At 42.1% G+C, this 18,768-nt stretch overlaps 2 protein-coding genes across 4 annotated transcripts in view; both read left to right on the forward strand.

The window, feature by feature from the left end:
- Positions 1–3,811: 3,811 nt before the first annotated feature.
- On the forward strand, positions 3,812–11,892 carry LOC308122303 (GTPase IMAP family member 9-like). Of its 3 annotated transcripts, XM_080484053.1 has the most exons (5): positions 3,812–3,940; positions 4,185–4,761; positions 5,296–6,407; positions 7,039–7,122; positions 7,275–7,455. In XM_080484053.1, the coding sequence occupies exons 1-3, from the start codon at positions 3,889–3,891 to the stop codon at positions 5,303–5,305; spliced, it is 639 nt and encodes a 212-aa protein (XP_080340179.1). In that variant the 5' UTR covers positions 3,812–3,888; the 3' UTR covers positions 5,306–6,407; positions 7,039–7,122; positions 7,275–7,455. The 3 variants fall into 3 exon arrangements, with proteins under 3 accessions (XP_080340179.1, XP_080340178.1, XP_080340177.1); XM_080484052.1 differs by lacking the exons at positions 5,296–6,407; positions 7,039–7,122; positions 7,275–7,455 and adding an exon at positions 11,766–11,892; XM_080484051.1 differs by lacking the exons at positions 5,296–6,407; positions 7,039–7,122; positions 7,275–7,455 and having other exon boundaries at positions 4,185–5,290.
- A 4,736-nt stretch (positions 11,893–16,628) lies between these two features.
- Positions 16,629–18,768, forward strand: part of LOC308122297 (platelet-derived growth factor receptor beta-like) — a 12,543-nt gene continuing 10,403 nt past the window's right edge. The window contains exons 1-2 of the mRNA XM_080484045.1: positions 16,629–16,964; positions 17,616–17,687. The gene's annotated coding sequence lies outside the window, so the exon portion shown is untranslated. The remainder of the gene's footprint in view (positions 16,965–17,615; positions 17,688–18,768) is intronic.

Here is an 18,768-nt window from a genome sequence, read left to right on the forward strand (position 1 = left end):
CATCGTGTATATTAATGATGTAATATTAATTCGCTTCGCTTTAATATACGTTGTTCATGATGTTCACTGATGTTACTGTTAAACACTTACCTGGACCTGAGTAAACCTGTGAAGTGTGTGTGTTAGAGTGGTTATACTCAGCTTGTGAGGACCATCAGTACAGCCAGGGAGTGACGGCGGGGTCTCGGAACAGCTGGCCGTTGACATAGAGCCTGTCCACGGTGATGACGGCTCGGGATCCCTCAGCGATTAACTTCTTTCTTACCGGAAAAAGCAGGCGGCGGCGGTCCAGGATCTCCTTCGGGAACTGGTCGTTGACGCTGTAGTCCGTCCCTCGTAGTTCCCTGCCGCGACTCTTCACCAGCTCTTTTTGTTTGAAATGGTCAAACTTGGCGACGATGGGCCGCGGGCGCTGGTTGTCCTGTCGTCTTGCTCCCAGGCGGTGGACGCGGGCGAAGGTGATCTTGCTCACGGTGTCGGCTGGCAGCTTCAGGCTCACCTGCATGAAGTCCCGCAGCGACGTCTCGGCGTCCTCTTCCGCACGCTCAGGCAGTCCCGCGAAGACGAGGTTGTCCCGCATGCTCCGACTCTGGAGATCGAGGATGGACTCCTTCATCTTCTTGTTGTCCTGCGTCAGCCCGGTCAGTCCTTTATTAAGTGACTTCACCTCGTCCCGAAGTCCCTGGTTCTCAGTGGTCAGTTCCACCACCTGCCGCTGGCTGAATTCCAGCGAGTCCCGGAGAGCCTGAAACTCGCGGTGGAGCACCTCGACCAGGGCGAGCCGGGCATCGAAGCTGGACAGCTTGGTGTTAATGCTGTCCAGGATGTCCTCGAACTGCTTGGACGGCGAGGAACTCATGGGTGGAGAAATCTCCGGACGGCTTCTTTTAGATGAAGCAGCTTGAGGTGTCTTTGGCATGACGAGACGGTCGAAGCACTCGTCCAAGTAAGCTTGAAGATCGTCGATGGTTTCTTCTTCCAGCGTTGTGGGTGATCTTAATTTTCCTTTTGTTATTTTGTTTTTTTCCTTCCGTCTGACGGAAAAGTTTGTACGACAAGCAGGGTGCCGCCATGTTGGATTGCACTCGATGACGTCACACTCGAATTACTCACTGCGCATGTTCCCTATATCCACATATCATGCTTTTAAATCCTTCCTTTTTACATATAAATCATACAGTTGTGGTCTATATAAAGCGGAACTGCAATGCTTGGGTCTGAATTCCTCATTATTAGAGCTCCACAGGCCCCTTTTCTACCCCTTTTCTGATGTGCTTCTGAGAGCAACTCGTTTTGGGGCGGTCTCTTCAAATGCAAATGAGACACTTCATACCCCGCCTCCTCTCCAGGTTGCAGAGGTGACACTCGGTTCAACGCCACCCTGTTCGGCCATCTTTGTAGTTTGAAAGAACAGATACAATTATCTAGCGGCGCAGAAACTTTATATTCACACATTATTTACAAAATGTCAACAACGGAAGATTTGTCCATCCAGCCATACATGTTGGAGCCAGAGTCGGACCCGGCGGAGCGAGATGAAAATGACGATGATGCACCTGAAGAACAACGTCTTCATATGGATGTAACGCAATGGTGTGTTACTATATTTACACTAACTTCTCCATCCATGCCCACTACTACAATACTGCCTGTATTACAACGACTATTTAACACAGAAGTTACATTATAATCTAAAACGAGCACACAGCGCTAACATATGAAGACGGTGCAACTGCTAATGCTAACAAAACAATGACAGGGACGTCTTATCATCACACTTTTTAGCGTTATATACAGCTTACCGAAGTGCTCTGTTCGTCGTCTCCATAGATAGAAGGAACTGACCGCTCAATCAGACCAAGTCTTTCGGCAAATCCTTCTTTATACTGGCGGAGGTTGCTGAAGCATTCTTGAAGTGCTTCGCGCACACAAAAATGACCTTACCCACAGATGTGGGTACATTTCTGTGAATAATAAAACTCAACCAGGCACTTCGAAAAGGTTCTGATGCTGGGAGACGGTGTAACGAAGCTTGTGGGTTACTACATCCAACAACCGAACATTTCGACTTATCCTCTCGTAACTTCGGCACCCTTAGGTTGGACTACAAAATCGCAGCGAGAAACAAAAATGGCGGATTGCTCGAAGTGTCAATGTCCTAATTTGGCAGTTCCGCCGGGAATACTGTGACGTAATAGTTCAAAAAACGTAATAGAGAATAGAAAAATCGAAACGGATCGCAAAATATGACCAAAACAGAATATAAAGATATCAACGGAGCACCTGAAGAGACTACTTTGAACTTTTCTGTACTTCTAAACACTCTAAATATACAACAACATGCATTTAAGGGCTAAAAAAGTGGATTTAGCATGATATGTCCCCTTTAAAAGTAGAGACTGTGTCAGCTTCCTTAACTGAGACTGTGATCTGGTTCCACATGAGAGGAGCCTGATATTGCAACAGGAAGACAATGAAGCAAAGTTAAAATTGGAATGATGTGATATGTCCTGCTATTTCCTGTTGGTGCTCTCTCTCTCTCTCTCTCTCTCTCTCTCTCTCTCTCTCTGCAGGATTTTGAATCAGTTGAAGATGTCTTAAGCAGTTATCTGGACGGATGATTGGGAATTACAACAGTCTCCTCTGGAAGTAACAAATGGAAGGATTACTTTCTCGCCATCACGCTGAGTCAACATGTTTCTGATCTGAGAGACATTAGAGGTGAAAGAAAGAAGTAAATGTTGGAGGCACATCACGTTAATCTGAAGATCATCTCCGGTACTTTCATCTGAGTGTGTTGCCGTCATGCGCGAGCTCTAATTTGCCTAAATCTGAGTGAGATTTGCAAAACTTACTGTCAGGTGTGGTGTGTGGAGGATTCAGTCGCCGACAGGACAAGGAAGTTAAGTTTAGAAAAAAGAGTTTATTCAGGTGATCTCTCCAGCGGACGGGCAATCCTCGGAGAGTGGCGTGGAGGCGGAGGTTGACGTCACCGGGCAGCGATCTCCCGAGCAGGACAGAGCGGGGCACACAGGGACTGCACAGGAGAGTAGAAAACAGATAACTCCCAGTCACTTAGAATACGAAAAACAAATGGTCATACAAAAAGCTTGAGGGGCCGAGTCAAAGTACCGCGGGGATAAACGTGACGATCTGGCGATGAGAGCCTGGAAACCCGGGTCCTAAATACTGGCCTCACTCATCGGTTTCAGGTGAGCATCCTCCTCCGTCCGCTCCACCTACGCACACACGCCCACACACACAAATAAAACAAACCCAGCAGTATACACCTGCGAAACGTGACACTTACATCTGAAGAAGTTACCCCAGTGTGTGTGAGCTCGACATTACTTTTGTTTGCCTGAATCTGAGTCTATTTTGGCCTCATTTGAACTCGTTCCATCTTTCAATGGCAGCAGAAAACTCGCAGGGTTTGGTCTCTGTTAGTACCGATTCAAACACGTTGAATTCAACAGTTTGAACAATCTTCCCTTCCTGTTCTCATCCCACCTCTCTCTACTGACTTTTTAAAAAACAATAATCCCTTTCGTGTCTCGCTTGTCTTGCTCATCATGCAGCATTAAACATCCTGACAGAGGGGAGGGAGGTGGAAGTGCGGCTTTTCCCCACAGTGTCAAAAAAACCCACTGCAACCGGAGGAGGTTCCCATGGTTGTGTAGCTCATTTGTTTGGCGAATCTTCTACCTTCCTGCGGGGCTTTTTTCTCAGCACTGACATCACCACAAGGCTTAAAAACAAACCAGTCTAACAAGTTCCCTCATGATCAGAGGGTGGCACAGAACAAAAGCTCCGAGCTGTGAGAAAGACTGCAGTTTATCAGAAGACGCATAACAACCAGACCGACACACAGAAAACAACCAGATCGACATGTCCTCATACAGCAGCCAACACCCGATGGCGGCCCAGCCGTTTCTGAAAGGTGAGATTATTTCCAACGCCGTGCTCTTATGCAGTTTAAAGAGAGTGACGCTCCGTCTCAGAACTGGAGTTTTGTTTTAAGCTGCACAAATAGCAGCGACACTAGAAGTACATGTTCAGGTGGAGGTTGTGGTTGAAGTGGTGGTGCCTCTGAAAGTGATGTATGTGCTTTAAAGGCCTCATTGTGGGGCATCAAATGAAGATGTGGGAATGTAGGATTATTAATGTCAAGATGTCTGTCACAGGTTTTGAGGAGCAGCATCTCAGGATTGTGCTGGTTGGAAAAAATGGATCTGGGAAAAGTGCGTCAGGAAACACAATCTTACAAAGACGAGCCTTTACAAGTGAGATGACCCCGATTGGAGTGACCGAAGTGTGCAAGAAAGAAAGAGGAGAGTTTGAAGGCAGCGCTCTGGCTGTGGTCGATACTCCTGGACTGTTTGACAGGAGAATGGCGAATGAAGACGTGCAGAGAGAGATCGCTAAGTGCATTACCTTTGCTGCTCCGGGTCCTCATGTCATCCTGGTGGTGATCCAGCCCAACAGGTTCACAGACGAAGAACTGCAGACTGTCAGAATCCTCCAGGTTTTGTTTGGGGAAGAAGCTGCAAAGTACATGTTGGTCCTGTTCACCCACGGAGATGATCTGGAGTATGAAAGGGTTTCCGTCGAATCCTTCTTCAGTAAGGATCCAGCTCTGTCTCGGTTCGTCCACCAGTGCGGTGGAAGATATCATGTCTTCAACAACCGAGACACGAGAACTTCTCAGGTCCGAGAGCTGCTGGCAAAGATCTTCCAGATGATTCACAGCAACAGCAGAAGGTATTACAGCAACAGAGCCTTTGAAGAAGCCCACGTGGCTGTGGCTAATGCCACGACAGAAATTCTGACAAAAAACCCAAATATGGGTCGCTTAGAAGCTCAGACTATAGCTGAGAGTAACAACGGCTTTATTACGGGGGTTCTAAGTGGGGCAGCTGGAGTGGCTGGAGCCATTGGTCTCGGAGCGCTGCTTCTCTGTAATATAGAGGTCGCAGCTGTTGAAGCTATTGTACTCTCCAGTGGTGAGGTGGCCGCTGGTGTAGGAACTGCTCTGGCCCAGGCCGGCGCTGCAGCCGCTCAGGCCAGCACTGCAGGCGCTCAGGCCAGCACTGCAGCCGCTCAGGCGGGAAGCGTTGTGGGAGCTGCTGCCATGAAGATGGTGATGACAAAGACACCCTGTGTTATCCAGTAATGTTCCATATGTTGGGACTCAGCTACGTCTCTTTGATGCTTCACTAACACTGACCGCCGCGCCCATTCTCACCCCCTGAAGGTCGAGTCTCCCTTGAGTCACATCACATCTCTTCTCTCCAGGTCCCTGTGATGACCAGGACAAATAAAACTGGACACGCATTTCATTCTGTGGCACGCAGACTGGAACAACTATGACAAAGATCCCCAGTGGCATCATGGGCCAATATAACTTTTTACTAAAGAAAATTACAACAATAGTTTCGCAGCTCTGCAGTTTTGTTATTGTTCCAATGAATCACTGATGATGTTGGTTCCTATTATTTTATGGTATTTGAACACACCATGGCCTGTGATTAGCTGAGAGGTGGGTCAGGTGCATGAGCATAAGGAAATGGACTGCCCATGGGTTTGTGTGTGTGCGTGTGTGTGCGTGTGTGTGTGTGTGTGTGTGGGTTGGAGGAGAAGGAATGAAGGAGCAGCCGGTCTGTTCAGTTCAGTAATTAAACACGTAACTCAGTAACGTGTTACTTAGTAGCATAGTAACTTAGTAACTTAGTAACTTTGTAATGCATCACTGGGTCTCAAGCTGTTTATTTTCACCAGAGTGGGTTGATATCAAGTAACTGAGGTTTTAAAAGAGGTGAAGTTCTCGAATTTAAAAGGGCTCAATAGGTATACATTTAAATCAATCAATTAACCAATCAAAATGTATTTACATAGCACTAGATCTAATAGAATGCTCTGAAACCATGTTTGTGGTGGGGCGGTCATAATTCTGGTTGTGTGTTGGTTGTGTGTATAACTATATTCTTTGGAGGATGTGAGTGCGCAGGATTATGTGTTTGTATTATTTTGGTTGTTAATAAGAATAAAGACTACACTCTAAGAAATGTTGGGTTATTTTTCAACCCAACAGCTGAGTTAAGACTGTTGGGTAGTTTAATTGGGTTGTTTTCATTAAGTTGGGTAATCTAAGAACCCAATTTGCTGGGTTATTGTCATTGGTAGTTGGGTTATTAGCTGTTGGGTTGTAATTTCCATTATACTGTGTTGGGTTATTTCGGACTACCCAACATGTTGGGTTGACGATCGCGCATGCGCGACCAACAGTAATGTTCCTCCCAGGTGACACCCACTCATTCGACCACCAGGTGCGAGCAGTGCCCGGATGCTGGATCGGAAAAATCTCGCTACACCAAGACATACTGAGACTCAGCTCTTTACAAATCAAGGTTTGTTACGTGTGCACTATTGTTTCACCACATTGTTTAATTTATATGAATAATATGTATATAAAGCTTATTGTAGTAACCGTGTATGTTGGTCATACGAATGGTTCAACGTAATATGAGCGTGTGTAGCAGTGATTGTGAGCTACATAGATACATGGAAGCCTTTGCGGCCAGGGCTTTAGGGAATATGAGGTTTAGATGTGAGTTAATGACGCATCAATGAGCAACGTTACCATCTATTGGTAAGTCAGCAAGCTGTTAGCTAACGTTATTAGCATGCACAAACTCCATTTCATTAAACGTAGCAAGTTAGCATGTTAGCCTGGGCACTACGTAGCAGTTTCGAAGTAACTCGAGTATATTTGTTTTAAAGTTAGGAGGACAACGTGAGGTTTTTCATCAATTTGGCTTCCATATATAACAACATAGCTAGCCAGTCCGCGCTGTATTAGCCAGCTTGAGTTTGCCGAGGCGGAACCGGTAACTTTCTAATTTGCTCAAGTCTAAAAGTAGTTTAAAACCGTAGAGAAGTTAATTGTTACGACAGTGAAAATGCCTCTGATTTAACGTTACTGAATGAGTTATTTATGATACGTTTGTTTTATTTTAATTCTTTGTGTTGGTTTTGCAGTTTGATTCTCCCACCTCATGGATGATTTCGTGAGATCCAAATTGATTGAGTGGCAGCTTCCCGGGATCATTGACAGGTTTAGTGGTAAGTCAATTTAAGTTGTTTCAATGTCACATTATTTTATTGGTACTAACTTGGTAGCCACTACTATTATAAATAAATTGACATAATATTATAATATAATATTGACATATTATTTAAATGACCTTGTTTCTCAATTTGTCTCCATCTTTTAGATTGCACAGGACTTTGCTATCCTTCACGGTGAGGCTGCCCCAAAGCTGTTTGAGAAGTGGGTTCCTCTTTATGCAGACAAGATAATAAGTCTTGTGAAACGCGAAGGGAAACTCACCGATGTGGATGAACGGAGAGGCCACCATTAATGAGTCAAGAAGAGCATTCATGGATGTGCTACCTGTAAGTAATTCAACTTTGAGCATAAATCAAAACATAAATTCATTTAGAAACAACCCCAGTTGTTGTTTTAAAAAGTTGGAAGGAAACATTCATCTTTATATAACAAAGGGCATGGTAAAAACGTTATATCCTTGGAATGAGTGACAGTGCAACGTTAGATAATGTTACTCATTTCACAAAGCACAATTCTTAAAAGTTATAACTCGCATAAGAAGACTGCACATGCCGCATGATTTCATTGTTAAAGGCACTACGACAAACATTTTTTTGCTTATTAAATAAGTCTCATCTGGATGAATCTTTGTTATTCACACTTATTAAAGTGCCTTGTGAAAGTATTCATACCCCTTGAACTTATACGCCCCTTGTCATGTAGCAACCACAAACTTAAATACTTTTTATTGGGGTTTTCAGTGATCGACAAACACGAGGGTAACACACATTTGAGAAGTGAAACAAAAATGATATGATACTCAGTCCTCTGATACAGAGGGGGTTTTCTGGGGTGTGTCTCTACCAGCTTTGCACATATACACACTGCATTTTTGTCCATTCTTCTTTGCAAAACAAAACATCTGTGAACTGCCACCACCGTGTTTCACACAGTGGATGGTGTGTCCAGGTTCATGGTGGCAGCATCGTGTTGCGGGGGGCTTTTCTTCAGCAGGGACAGGGAAGCTGCTCAGAGTTGATGGGAGGATGGATGGAGCTAAATATGAAGCCTGAATCCTACTGAGGATCTTTGGCAAGATTTGAAAACTGCTGTTCACAGATGCTCTCCAATCTGACAACTGGAGCTGTTGTGCAAAGAAGAATGGACAAAAAATGCAGTGTGTAGATGTGCAAAGCTGGTAGAGACACACCTCAGAATACTTTTAGCTGTAACTGCAGTGAAATGTGGTTCAAAGTATTTAGCCCTCTCTGTATTAGATGACTGAGTATGATGTATAATTTTTGTTTCACTACTCAAATGTGTGTTACCTTGTGTTTGCCAATCACTGAAAACCCCAATGAAAAATATTTGTCTTTGTGAACAGACAAAAATGCAGTGTGTCGATTTGCAAAGCTGGAGGCACACCCGAGAAGACTTTAGATGGAACTGCAGTGGAAGGGGGTTCAACAAAGTTTGGTAGGAATGGGTTGAAAGAGCTTGAGTTGTGAGCTAATGATACTTGCTTTGCCCAAGTAGCGATACTTACCTTATCTATTTTATTTCTCATCATAGGTCGGAACCAACATGGTGGAATACCTCGAGCAGGCAAAAACGACGAGATGATGCCCCCATGTCGTCCTGCTGGAGAGCGGGACGCACTACTCGCAGGCATTTTCTGTGATCTCGGGGAGGACAATTGAGGCCGAAACAGCCCTTGCAGCAGTGGATATTTGTTTTAAAAGTTTTTATGTTTTTGACTTGCACTACTCAAAAGAGTGCACGCCAACATGGCAATTCCTCCAAAGCGTGGTGTTTGAACTGGAGGGAACCGTTTCACCAGCAGTTGGCTTCCTCAGGAGCCAGCTTCTATCACTGGCCTCCAGTTAGGCCAGGACACCGTTTCGTCTGTAGATATCGTCCTACAATTGTTTGTAGATATTGTTGTTCTGAAAAGATTGTCATTGTTCCCTGTTTTTTTTTAAATTACAATTACAGGAATTTTGTTCATTAAAATATTTTTGTGTTCTGTAAATTGTGATAAATAATTGTTCAGAATTTTTTTTTGCAAAATTGTTCATATGTTTAGTATCTAAAAGTTTGTGTAAATCACTGTTCCCTGTTTTTTAATAAAGTTTGTTAATTTAAATATTTTGTATTTGGTGAATTTTGAATTGTAATAAATATTTATTCTTAATTTTTTGTGTCAGAGTATATTTAATCAATAAATAGACAACAATATTATATAATTACAATAGAATATTAATAACTAGAAATGAGCCTATGGTTGGGTTATATAAACAACCCAACTGATTGAGTAGAAAGAACCCAACCGTATAGTCAAATTGAGCCTATGGTTGGGTTATATAAACAACCCAACTGATTGAGTAGAAAGAACCCAACAGTATAGTCAAATTGAGCCTGTGGTTGGGTTATATAAACAACCCAACTGATTGAGTAGAAAGAACCCAACAGTATAGTCAAATTGAGCCTATGGTTGGGTAATATAAACAACCCAACTGTTGGTTTAAAGAGGCCAACCCAACTTGTTGGGTCAAAATAACCCAGCATGTGTTCTGTCCAATAGTTAACCAGTGTTGGGTTAAAAAATAACCCATGTTGGGTTATTTTTAACCCAACATTTTTAAGAGTGTAGTAATGAAAACAAGTTTTACTGAGCTGAATATCTGCTTCGCTTTGTTCTGTTTTACTATACTCCTAATTAAAGTATTCATTTCCTTTTTTAATGATGAGTTGGAGTCGGCCTGGGCCCGGTTGTTCAAAACTCAGTTATCGTTTAACCAGCCGTTAACTTTAACAGCACTGTTATCTTCTTGTTCAAAAGTTGGTTAACTTTAACCAGGTGTTAACTTGACGTTAAAGATTTCTTGACGTCACCTCTAGGGATGGGAATTGATAAGATTTTTCCGATTCCGATTCTAATTTCGATTCCGTTTAACGATTCAATTCTTTATCGATTCCCTTATCGATTTTTTTTTTTTTTTTTTTTTTTTTTTCTCTCTTTTTTTTTTTTTCTTTTTTTTCTTTTTTAATTATTATTCTTTTTTTTATTATTATTATTATTTTTAAAAAGGAGAATTAACAGGTAGATTACTAGGGGTGGGAATTGATGAGATTTTATCAATTCTTCTAACAATTCCTGAGTATTGTTTTGAGGGGAAAAAAAGTAGTTTTACTTTCTTGTGCTTTTTGTTAAGGGATTTTCAACACATAATGATCTAATACATAGACATACAGTAGTAGACCTCTACTAGATTGTGTATGTCTACACAGTAGACATACTCTAGTAGAGCGTTTAATACTGTGACAACTAGGGGCGCACACATAAAGCGAAGATCTACTAGCATATGTCTACGCCGTCGGCTCCTTGGAGCAGACATTCACTACACGGGACAGATTGACGGCAGAGTTCATTTATTAAAAGTCCCTCATTAGTAGGAGAGAACACGGAGAGAACATGAAAACTCCACACAGAAAGGCTCCTGCCGGGATTTGGACCGAGACCTTTTTTTTGTTTTAACTTGGACCTTGTGGCTGTGAGGCGAGAGGCTGTGGACTCTGTGGATTCAGGACTTGGTGAGTGAACATGTATTAACGTATCGTATTATTTAGTCGTTTATCGTCTCCCACTTTAGACCTTCTTCCTCCATGTTTTCTCCTGGTTGTAGGAGGTCTGCGTCGCAGTGTGTGACGTCATGCAACGTACTGCAACGCGACTTGACTTCGTGCTGGGAAATGAATAGACCTTTTTCACACTTCCGCGTTTTAAACCGGATGTGGTGCTCATTTACTTCCGGTGGCTGTCGCTTTAGCGTTGGACAGTGACGATAATGGTCAGTCTCGACGCGGTTGTTTTTGTTATGTTCCTGCTTGCTCTTGTGGGGCAAGAAAACAACCATACCTCTCTTACCACGCTTTTCCCACGGACCCGGGCTAAAGGAGGCAGTGAATCCAAGCTATTAGGAGGGATGAGGGTCTGAAATTCTGCATAAAGCCAGGGAGCACTTTTGTATGCAGCCAGTACTTCACCAGGAGGATGTTGTCAGCGGATCCACCACCAGTCGCCTTAAAAGTGGAACTGTTCCATGTCTCTTTCCCTGGAATGACTTTATTGCACCACCTCGGAGGGATTCTGTCTCTGGCTCAGAAACGGTAGCTTGTCCTCTCACAGCAAGCCAGGCTGAAGCTGCTACTGCAGACCACCATTATGTGGCTCATCCACCCACAGGTAAATATCTAAGATGGTAAATTGCATAAGTTTGTCATATAAGATCAAATATAACTAATAATACAATTGCAGGACGCGTTGCAGCACCAGTGTGTAGATCTAGACCATCTAGAGATCAAATCAATGAAGGATACATATACTGTATTCTTGTACCTGGACTCACACAATGTGTTGATCCACAAGGAAATAATGTCACAGGAGCTCAATAATTAAACCAATCGTGCTAGTCAGTGAAAATGAAAACAAGACGGTTTCAATTTAATTTTACATTTAAAAAATAAAGTAATGAAATTATTAGAAAAAAATGAATACTAAAACGTTTTTAACATTGTGAGTTATTTTATAGTTAGATCTTATTTATATAGTAATGTATTTTATTGTATGATCTAATTTTATTTTTTGGTTTCACAGGTGCACTAGATGAAATTCCCATCTGAGAGTGTGTTCCGGATCTTCTGGGAGTCCATTGCTCCATCTGCATCCCGCCTCATATACTGGACCAGAGCACAGACAGTTGAAGATGACGCCTGAACCCAGCGCTGCCCCAGAATGCCTTGAGTTTTAATGTTCTCCTTTAGGGTGGCTGTGGGCATGAAGGAGCAGCTTATTGCTGACGTGTTAGACACTATTTACAGTGATTTACACAACTTGAGATTTAATGTTCAAAACACAAAGTGACAAAGGGTCATTTCTACATTTTAATATGATCATTACTGCATTGAAATAAACACATTGATGGTGTTGAAGTAAAACATGTCCAGTTTTGATTTCATCTGGTAAATGAACGATTCATCACGCCACTCTCACTCAACAGTTATTGTTATAAATGTGTCAGTGACAAAGTCCCACCATTCCAATCCAGTGATTACCAGCTGACCCTGTACCTGCCAGTAGTATGTGTGTGAACGCCTCAGACTTGTGTGGCCATCCTGAACCTTGAGGTAAGCAACCTGGGTCACATCATTTGTTTTGGACGAACTCCAAAGTTGAGAGGCAATCTAAAATGAAAGCTATGAGTGGTTGGGACTCCAGTTGGCATAGTTTTTCTCCTGATGTCAGGATGTCGTGATCAGGAAGTGGTCCTACAAACACATGAGTGACATCATCACAGTAAGTTAAAAAAAAGGAAACATTACAAGCATAAAAACATTAATTACCAATAAATGATACCTGTTTAAGCTCTGTACAGCGTGGACTGCACGCATCTGTTTCCCCACCACCACCTCACTGGCAGGTTCAGGATGGATCCTATACAAGAAATAAACAAATATGACAAATAAATAAAGGGACAGGTGAGCAATTTGGTCGGACATGGAGGGATAGATTTGTGAGAGCTAAGATTTTTACTTAAATTGCTAAAACTACTACGGAGATTGTCACATACTGAATGATATTACAAAAGGAAAACAATGGTTCCACTTTTTTTTACCTGTGTTCTTGGTCTGGTCCATCTGTGTAGATCACTTGTGCAGGTCAGTGCAGGAGGAAGCGTTGGCAGCTGGAGCTGGGAGGAGTGAGCAGTCTGATCCAGGAGTTCAACTACATGGTCGTTAAAGCCTTTACCAGCTGCACAACTACAGGAATAAACCAACAACTCAGCTTGTCAACACCCAGTGAGGTCTAAAACAGAGAAGTGTTTTAGCACATATATAGAAATTAACACTTGTTAAAATATAATTAGCTTTAATCAACTAACAGAATCCAGAGCAGCAGAAGATAAATAGTAAGCGCTGCGTCATACAGGAGTTGTTCATCGTACATGAAGGTTCTTCAGCTCTCATCTATGACAGCTGATACTATCTGATACTAAAAGCATGCAGAAGCAAAGCAGGGTTAAGGTTAACATCTGGCATCATCATCATAACTTTCCCCTATCATAATAGCAAACACATATCAGAATGTAAAATATCATTTAAAAGTCTAGATCATGCCTCCAATAAGTACCTCTAATAATTAAGCAGACTAGATGAGGCTTCTCACCATGTTTATGTTCATCATATGTTGTAGCTAGCAGTTAGCTCACTGAACTATGTCTTTCCTTACCTTGATAGCTGTGGATATATTCTTCATGGATGAACTTATACCCTTCTTCAAGTGTATTTGTTCGTGTATTACCCGCTGCGATGGCCTTCGCATCAGCAAATGAAAAAGCTGGCAAGTTCAGGAGCGTGGGTGAAAAGATAAGGTCCATTTTCAATGAGACCGGCACAAACAGGAAGTGATCGAGCACCACAAGACGCTACTTCCGGTTGTCGTGAAAAAGGTCTATTGTTAAGAAGAATCGAACACATATAAGGTGTACGATTCCGGTGGAATTGATCAATTGGAACCGGTTCTCAGTCAGAACCGGTTTTTGATTCCCATCCCTCGTCACCTCCAGACCTCCATTAACTTTTTAACAGTGGTTAACTGTCACCGTGGCGTTCACTGGCAGCGCTGCGTTCATGATACCAGTTCAACAAAGGAAGGACAGGGTGGACCGTGGAATTAACTTTGATATAAGTCAATACTCTAATGAAGAGTTACGCCTCTACGGGGCCATAGAGGAAAAAACAATAATAACTGTAATACTAATTATTAACCTCAAATTAATAACTGGAGACACCGAGTTACTATCTCGTTCCCTTGTGTATATTTTTTCACCAATGTCGCCTCAATCCCGTCATTGATCCCAGATCAAATAATGTGGAGCACATTAGATATTGACTGACTGTGTGACAGGACAACACCAGCTCTGTCATCACTACAATATTAATCCAGGTAATTAATTCGTGGCCACGAGTAAAGAATCTTGAGGCCAGAGATTAAATTATCTAGTTCCCTCACTCTATTAAATTTAGGTAATGACTTATTATCTCGTTCCCACGCATTATTTTTTTCTCTCCGGCCACTCGGGGGCTACGTACAGTCCACTTTCTATATCCTTCTCTCGGGTCAAAATTAAAACAAGATGAGGCAACATGATGCCGTCGATCCTCCAGCTCAGTTTTCATGTTTCCACTTTAATATCCTGGTAGCAGCGTAGTTTGTCATGTTTTATGGTAGTTTTATAGACCAGATAAAAACAATGCGCCGCCGTCCACCACTATGTCATTTTCGGTAACCGGTAATGCTTAAGACATAATGTGGAGGAACGGAGACTTGAAAGTGGGCGTAGGTTGGGCGGAGCAGCATCAAGGACGCTAACGGTGTTGTAAACCTCACTGTTAACTTTGATGGCGACGTTAGCTAACGGGATGACTAACCATGTTTTAAACAACACATATTTAATGGTCGGTTTGCTAACAGCCGGTTAAGGATTTAACCGGATAAGGATTTAACCTTTTAGGTTAAACAGCCGGTGGTTAAAATAACCCAGTTTTGAACAACTGGGCCCCGGTCTCTGGATGGTGTCAGATCAAATCAGAACCAGTTTGTGGGCTGCAGTACCATGCACAGCCAACAGGGAGCCCTCTTCTGTCTGTTTCTCAGGTTTGGAGGCTTTCAGGAAGCTTTCTCTCCAGGTGAAACTACTTGCTGTAAAATGTCTCTTTACCGCCATTATCACTGAGAATTATCCAGCCTAGCGGGCCAGTTCAAACCAGTTCCAGCCAGTTAAAGTAAATTTAAACTAGTTCAAACTCAATTCATGCACCCTTTGTTCTTCTATATCACTTCTTCCTACCTGTGGATGCAGACCCCTACGCTAAGAAAATATATTGTAATGTTTGTATCGTATCAATATAATTATTGAAAAATACATAAGGAATTGACGCTTTTCATATGTTGAAAAATGCATGAAGATATATTTTACTTGTATATTAAAATATATGTATTAATGTATTCAATAGACTTCCAAATATACATGGATATTGACATATATTTTAAAACAGATGTAACAATATACTTAACATGTAACATTTCAGAATATAGATATTCACATATTAGCATATACAAGTTAATATGTCTAAAACTGATTAAAACATAGCTATGTATGCATATATAAAATTAAAAAAAAGATGCAGACCAATGGGTATTCAATGAAACATCTTTAATTCCTTTTTGAAAATAAAGTATGCTGTTTATCAACTATAAACATTAGTACACATGAATACATCAATATTCGAACATGAAAAATCTATCTCATTATCCTATTTAATATTGGCCTTTCTTAATCTTGTTTTCACCGTCAGCAACCTCTAAAACCATTTTTAGACCAAATATTTGTAGATAAAATTACGGATTTCAAACTACAAGTACATCATGTGCCCCTAATATGCTTTTAGGGGTACCTTATAGAATATAGTTGGTATATTAAATTGAATATGTGTCATATTTTAATCCAGTGGTTTAATGAAAATTACTTGTGTTAATAAAACGTATAAATGAATGTATGGAGTATATCTATCTATTTATCTATCTATCTATCTATCTATCTATCTATCTATCTATCTATCTATCTATCTATCTATCTATCTATCTATCTATCTATCTATCTATCTATCTATCTATCTATCTATCTATCTATCTATCTATCTATCTATCTATCTATATATCTATATACACACACACAGAGACACACACACACACACACATATATATATATACACTAGTCTGGGCCATTTTACAGGTGAAACCGGTCTGAACCAGTTTACAGGTGAAAACCAGTCTGAACCAGGTTACAAGTGAAAACCTGTCTGAACCAGTTTACAGGTGAAACCAGTCTGAACCAGTTTACAAGTGAAAACCAGTCTGAACCAGTTTACAAGTGAAAACCTGTCTGAACCAGTTTACAGGTGAAACCAGTCTGAACCAGTTTACAGGTGAAGTCAGTCTGAACCAGTTTACAGGTGAAAACCTGTCTGAACCAGTTTACAAGTGAAAACCAGTCATCATTTAAAACTGGATTTAACCAGTGGTTACTGGTAAGAATCAGTAACAACAAGAATCACCAGAGATCCGAAAACCTCCTGTTTCTTTGTAACACTTTGATTCGATTCAAACATTAAGTAAAAGTACTCAGAAATACTCAGGTGCAGTAATAGTACTGCAATACATAAATACACTATGTGTACTGTTACCTCAGACTGCTGTTGATTGATCGCATATTTTTGACCTCCTCACTCACTCACACACGCACACACACACACACACACACACACACACACACACACACACACACACACACACACACACACACACACACACACACACACTCACACTCACACTCACACTCACACTTCACTTTACTTAATGAAGCAGTGAAAACCAGAAACAAACTGCAGTCTCCCCGTATGTGTGTGTGTGTGTGTGTGTGTGTGTGTGTGTGTGTGTGTGTGTACTTCCTTACACAGATTGAAAACAGACATCTCTCTCTCTCTCTCTCTCTCTCTCTCTCTCTCTCTCTCTCTCTCTCTCTCTCTCTCTCTCTCTCTCTTACCCCCTCCCCTTCTCTCCCTTCAGCTCTGCAGACTCTCTATGAGTCCATTTGTTTCCACTCGTCGTTCATCTGGAATGAAGTCAGAGACGAAGACGAGAGAGGAAGAGGAGGGAGGAAGAGACAGAGAGAGAGGGAGAGACGTGAGGACGAAGGAGGATAAACAGGAGAGAAAACCGGATCTGGAGAAAAAGGTTTGGAAAATCCTAAATCCTTTCTCACTTTATGGGTTCATTGTTCCAGGCAGTGCTGCTGTGTAGTAGTCCTACACATACTACAGACTAAAGGTACCACAGAGTACAAATACTGCACAGAGTAACTGAGTACAGATTGGATATTCTACAACGTCTGTGAGATTTTCTTTCTTCAAACTGTTTTCAGTCTTCCAAAGATCACAGTTTACTTGAGTCCCAACATTTTCAGCCATGTTTGTTTTGAAACTCAACTTTTTATAAGTTAGGTTTGTAGGTACTACCTGCTAAACATATACATAAAGAGCCCTACATAGAGTGGAGTACATATGGTGTGATGTACTCCAAAAGTCTTTTATATATAAAGTGTCATTCTTGAAAAAAGTTGCATGTATCAAGAGTAAAAGATTGTCTACTTTGAAAGTGTTGCATGTATAAAGTATTCTATAAATATAGTGTTTGAAGGTGTAATTTGTCATACGTACAAATTGTTGTCCATATAAACTGCACAGTGTCTAAAGCATGGATTGTTCAAAGTGTCAAACATAGAAAGTAATGCACAAAGTGTTTGAAGTGTTGCGCGTACTGTATAAAGTATTGGACGTATAAAGTGTCATACGCAGATGACACTCACCTCTGTCTGTCTTCTCACAGCCGTCACTCATCCTGTTTGAACCAATCAGGTGGCAGAGAGAGCCAGCGTCGCCATGACGGAGTGACGGACAGGTGAGACAGTCTGATGTCAACATAGGTCCTCAACATCCTCGCAGAACTTTTCTGCGCCACAGAGGCGCAGGCAGCTGCCGGGCCCCGATTGGCCGCGCCGCGCCGGGCTGTGATTGGCCGGCGCTCCAAGCTGCTCCCAACAGGAAATATTTTCCTGTTTATTTTCTTCTTCGGTGGTGGCCTCACATTCCTCCTGCACGCAGAGCCAGGCCGCTGGTTGGCCGGGATCCCAGGAGGCCGCACTCCGATTGGACGGCTTCAGTCTGTGGAAACAGTCAGAGACTCGGAGGAATGTGTTCACGTCTGTTAGAGGCATCAGAGAGAGAAGCCATTCAGCAGAACTCCTCTGGAGTACTGCACCGAAGTACTATTCTGGTCCTGTTAAATCACAGGGCTGCATATATTGATGAAAACACGAACTGCACTGACTGACTCGTGTCCACACTGACACAGAATATGGACTATAGACCACAGCGGGGAAGAGGGAGGGAGAGAGAGAGAGAGAGAGAGAGAGAGAGAGAGAGAGAGAGAGAGAGAGAGAGAGAGAGAGAGAGAGAGAGAACAGACTATACTGTAAAAGGTTGGCATGATGGAGCCAGGGCTCCGGCTCTTCTCAGCTTGGGTAGAAAGCAGAGATGTCGTACTTTCTTGGCCGGTGATGTGCTGTTGTTGGATCAGGAGGAATCTTCTGTGACGAGCACCAAGTTCCTGGGTGTGCACTGATGTTTATTTCATTGACTTATTATGGTCTTGACTCATTACATCTTCAGCCTGTATGTTCCTTGTGAAATTCTATTTTTTAAACAAGATTGCGAGAGAAATACAATTTCAGTTCCACGTGTAGCAGAACCGACAACAAAGTAAGACTTTAAACTTTACAGGCTACGGGAGACAGAGAACTCAGGCTACAGGTGAGTAAGACAGGACAGATCACAGGACAAGGACTGAGGTCAGAGCACACACTAATTTGCTGCCATAGAAATAGAAGGACAGAAGCTGACTGCATGAAGAAATCTATCCCAGCAGCGGTTTTGTCTAAACTAGAAGCTTGTCAGAGGAAAGTTTCAGGCCTGATATATTA

The sequence above is a fragment of the Lipophrys pholis genome, assembly GCF_963383615.2.
Source record: "Lipophrys pholis genome assembly, chromosome: 16".
Classification (NCBI taxonomy): Eukaryota; Metazoa; Chordata; class Actinopteri; order Blenniiformes; family Blenniidae; genus Lipophrys; species Lipophrys pholis.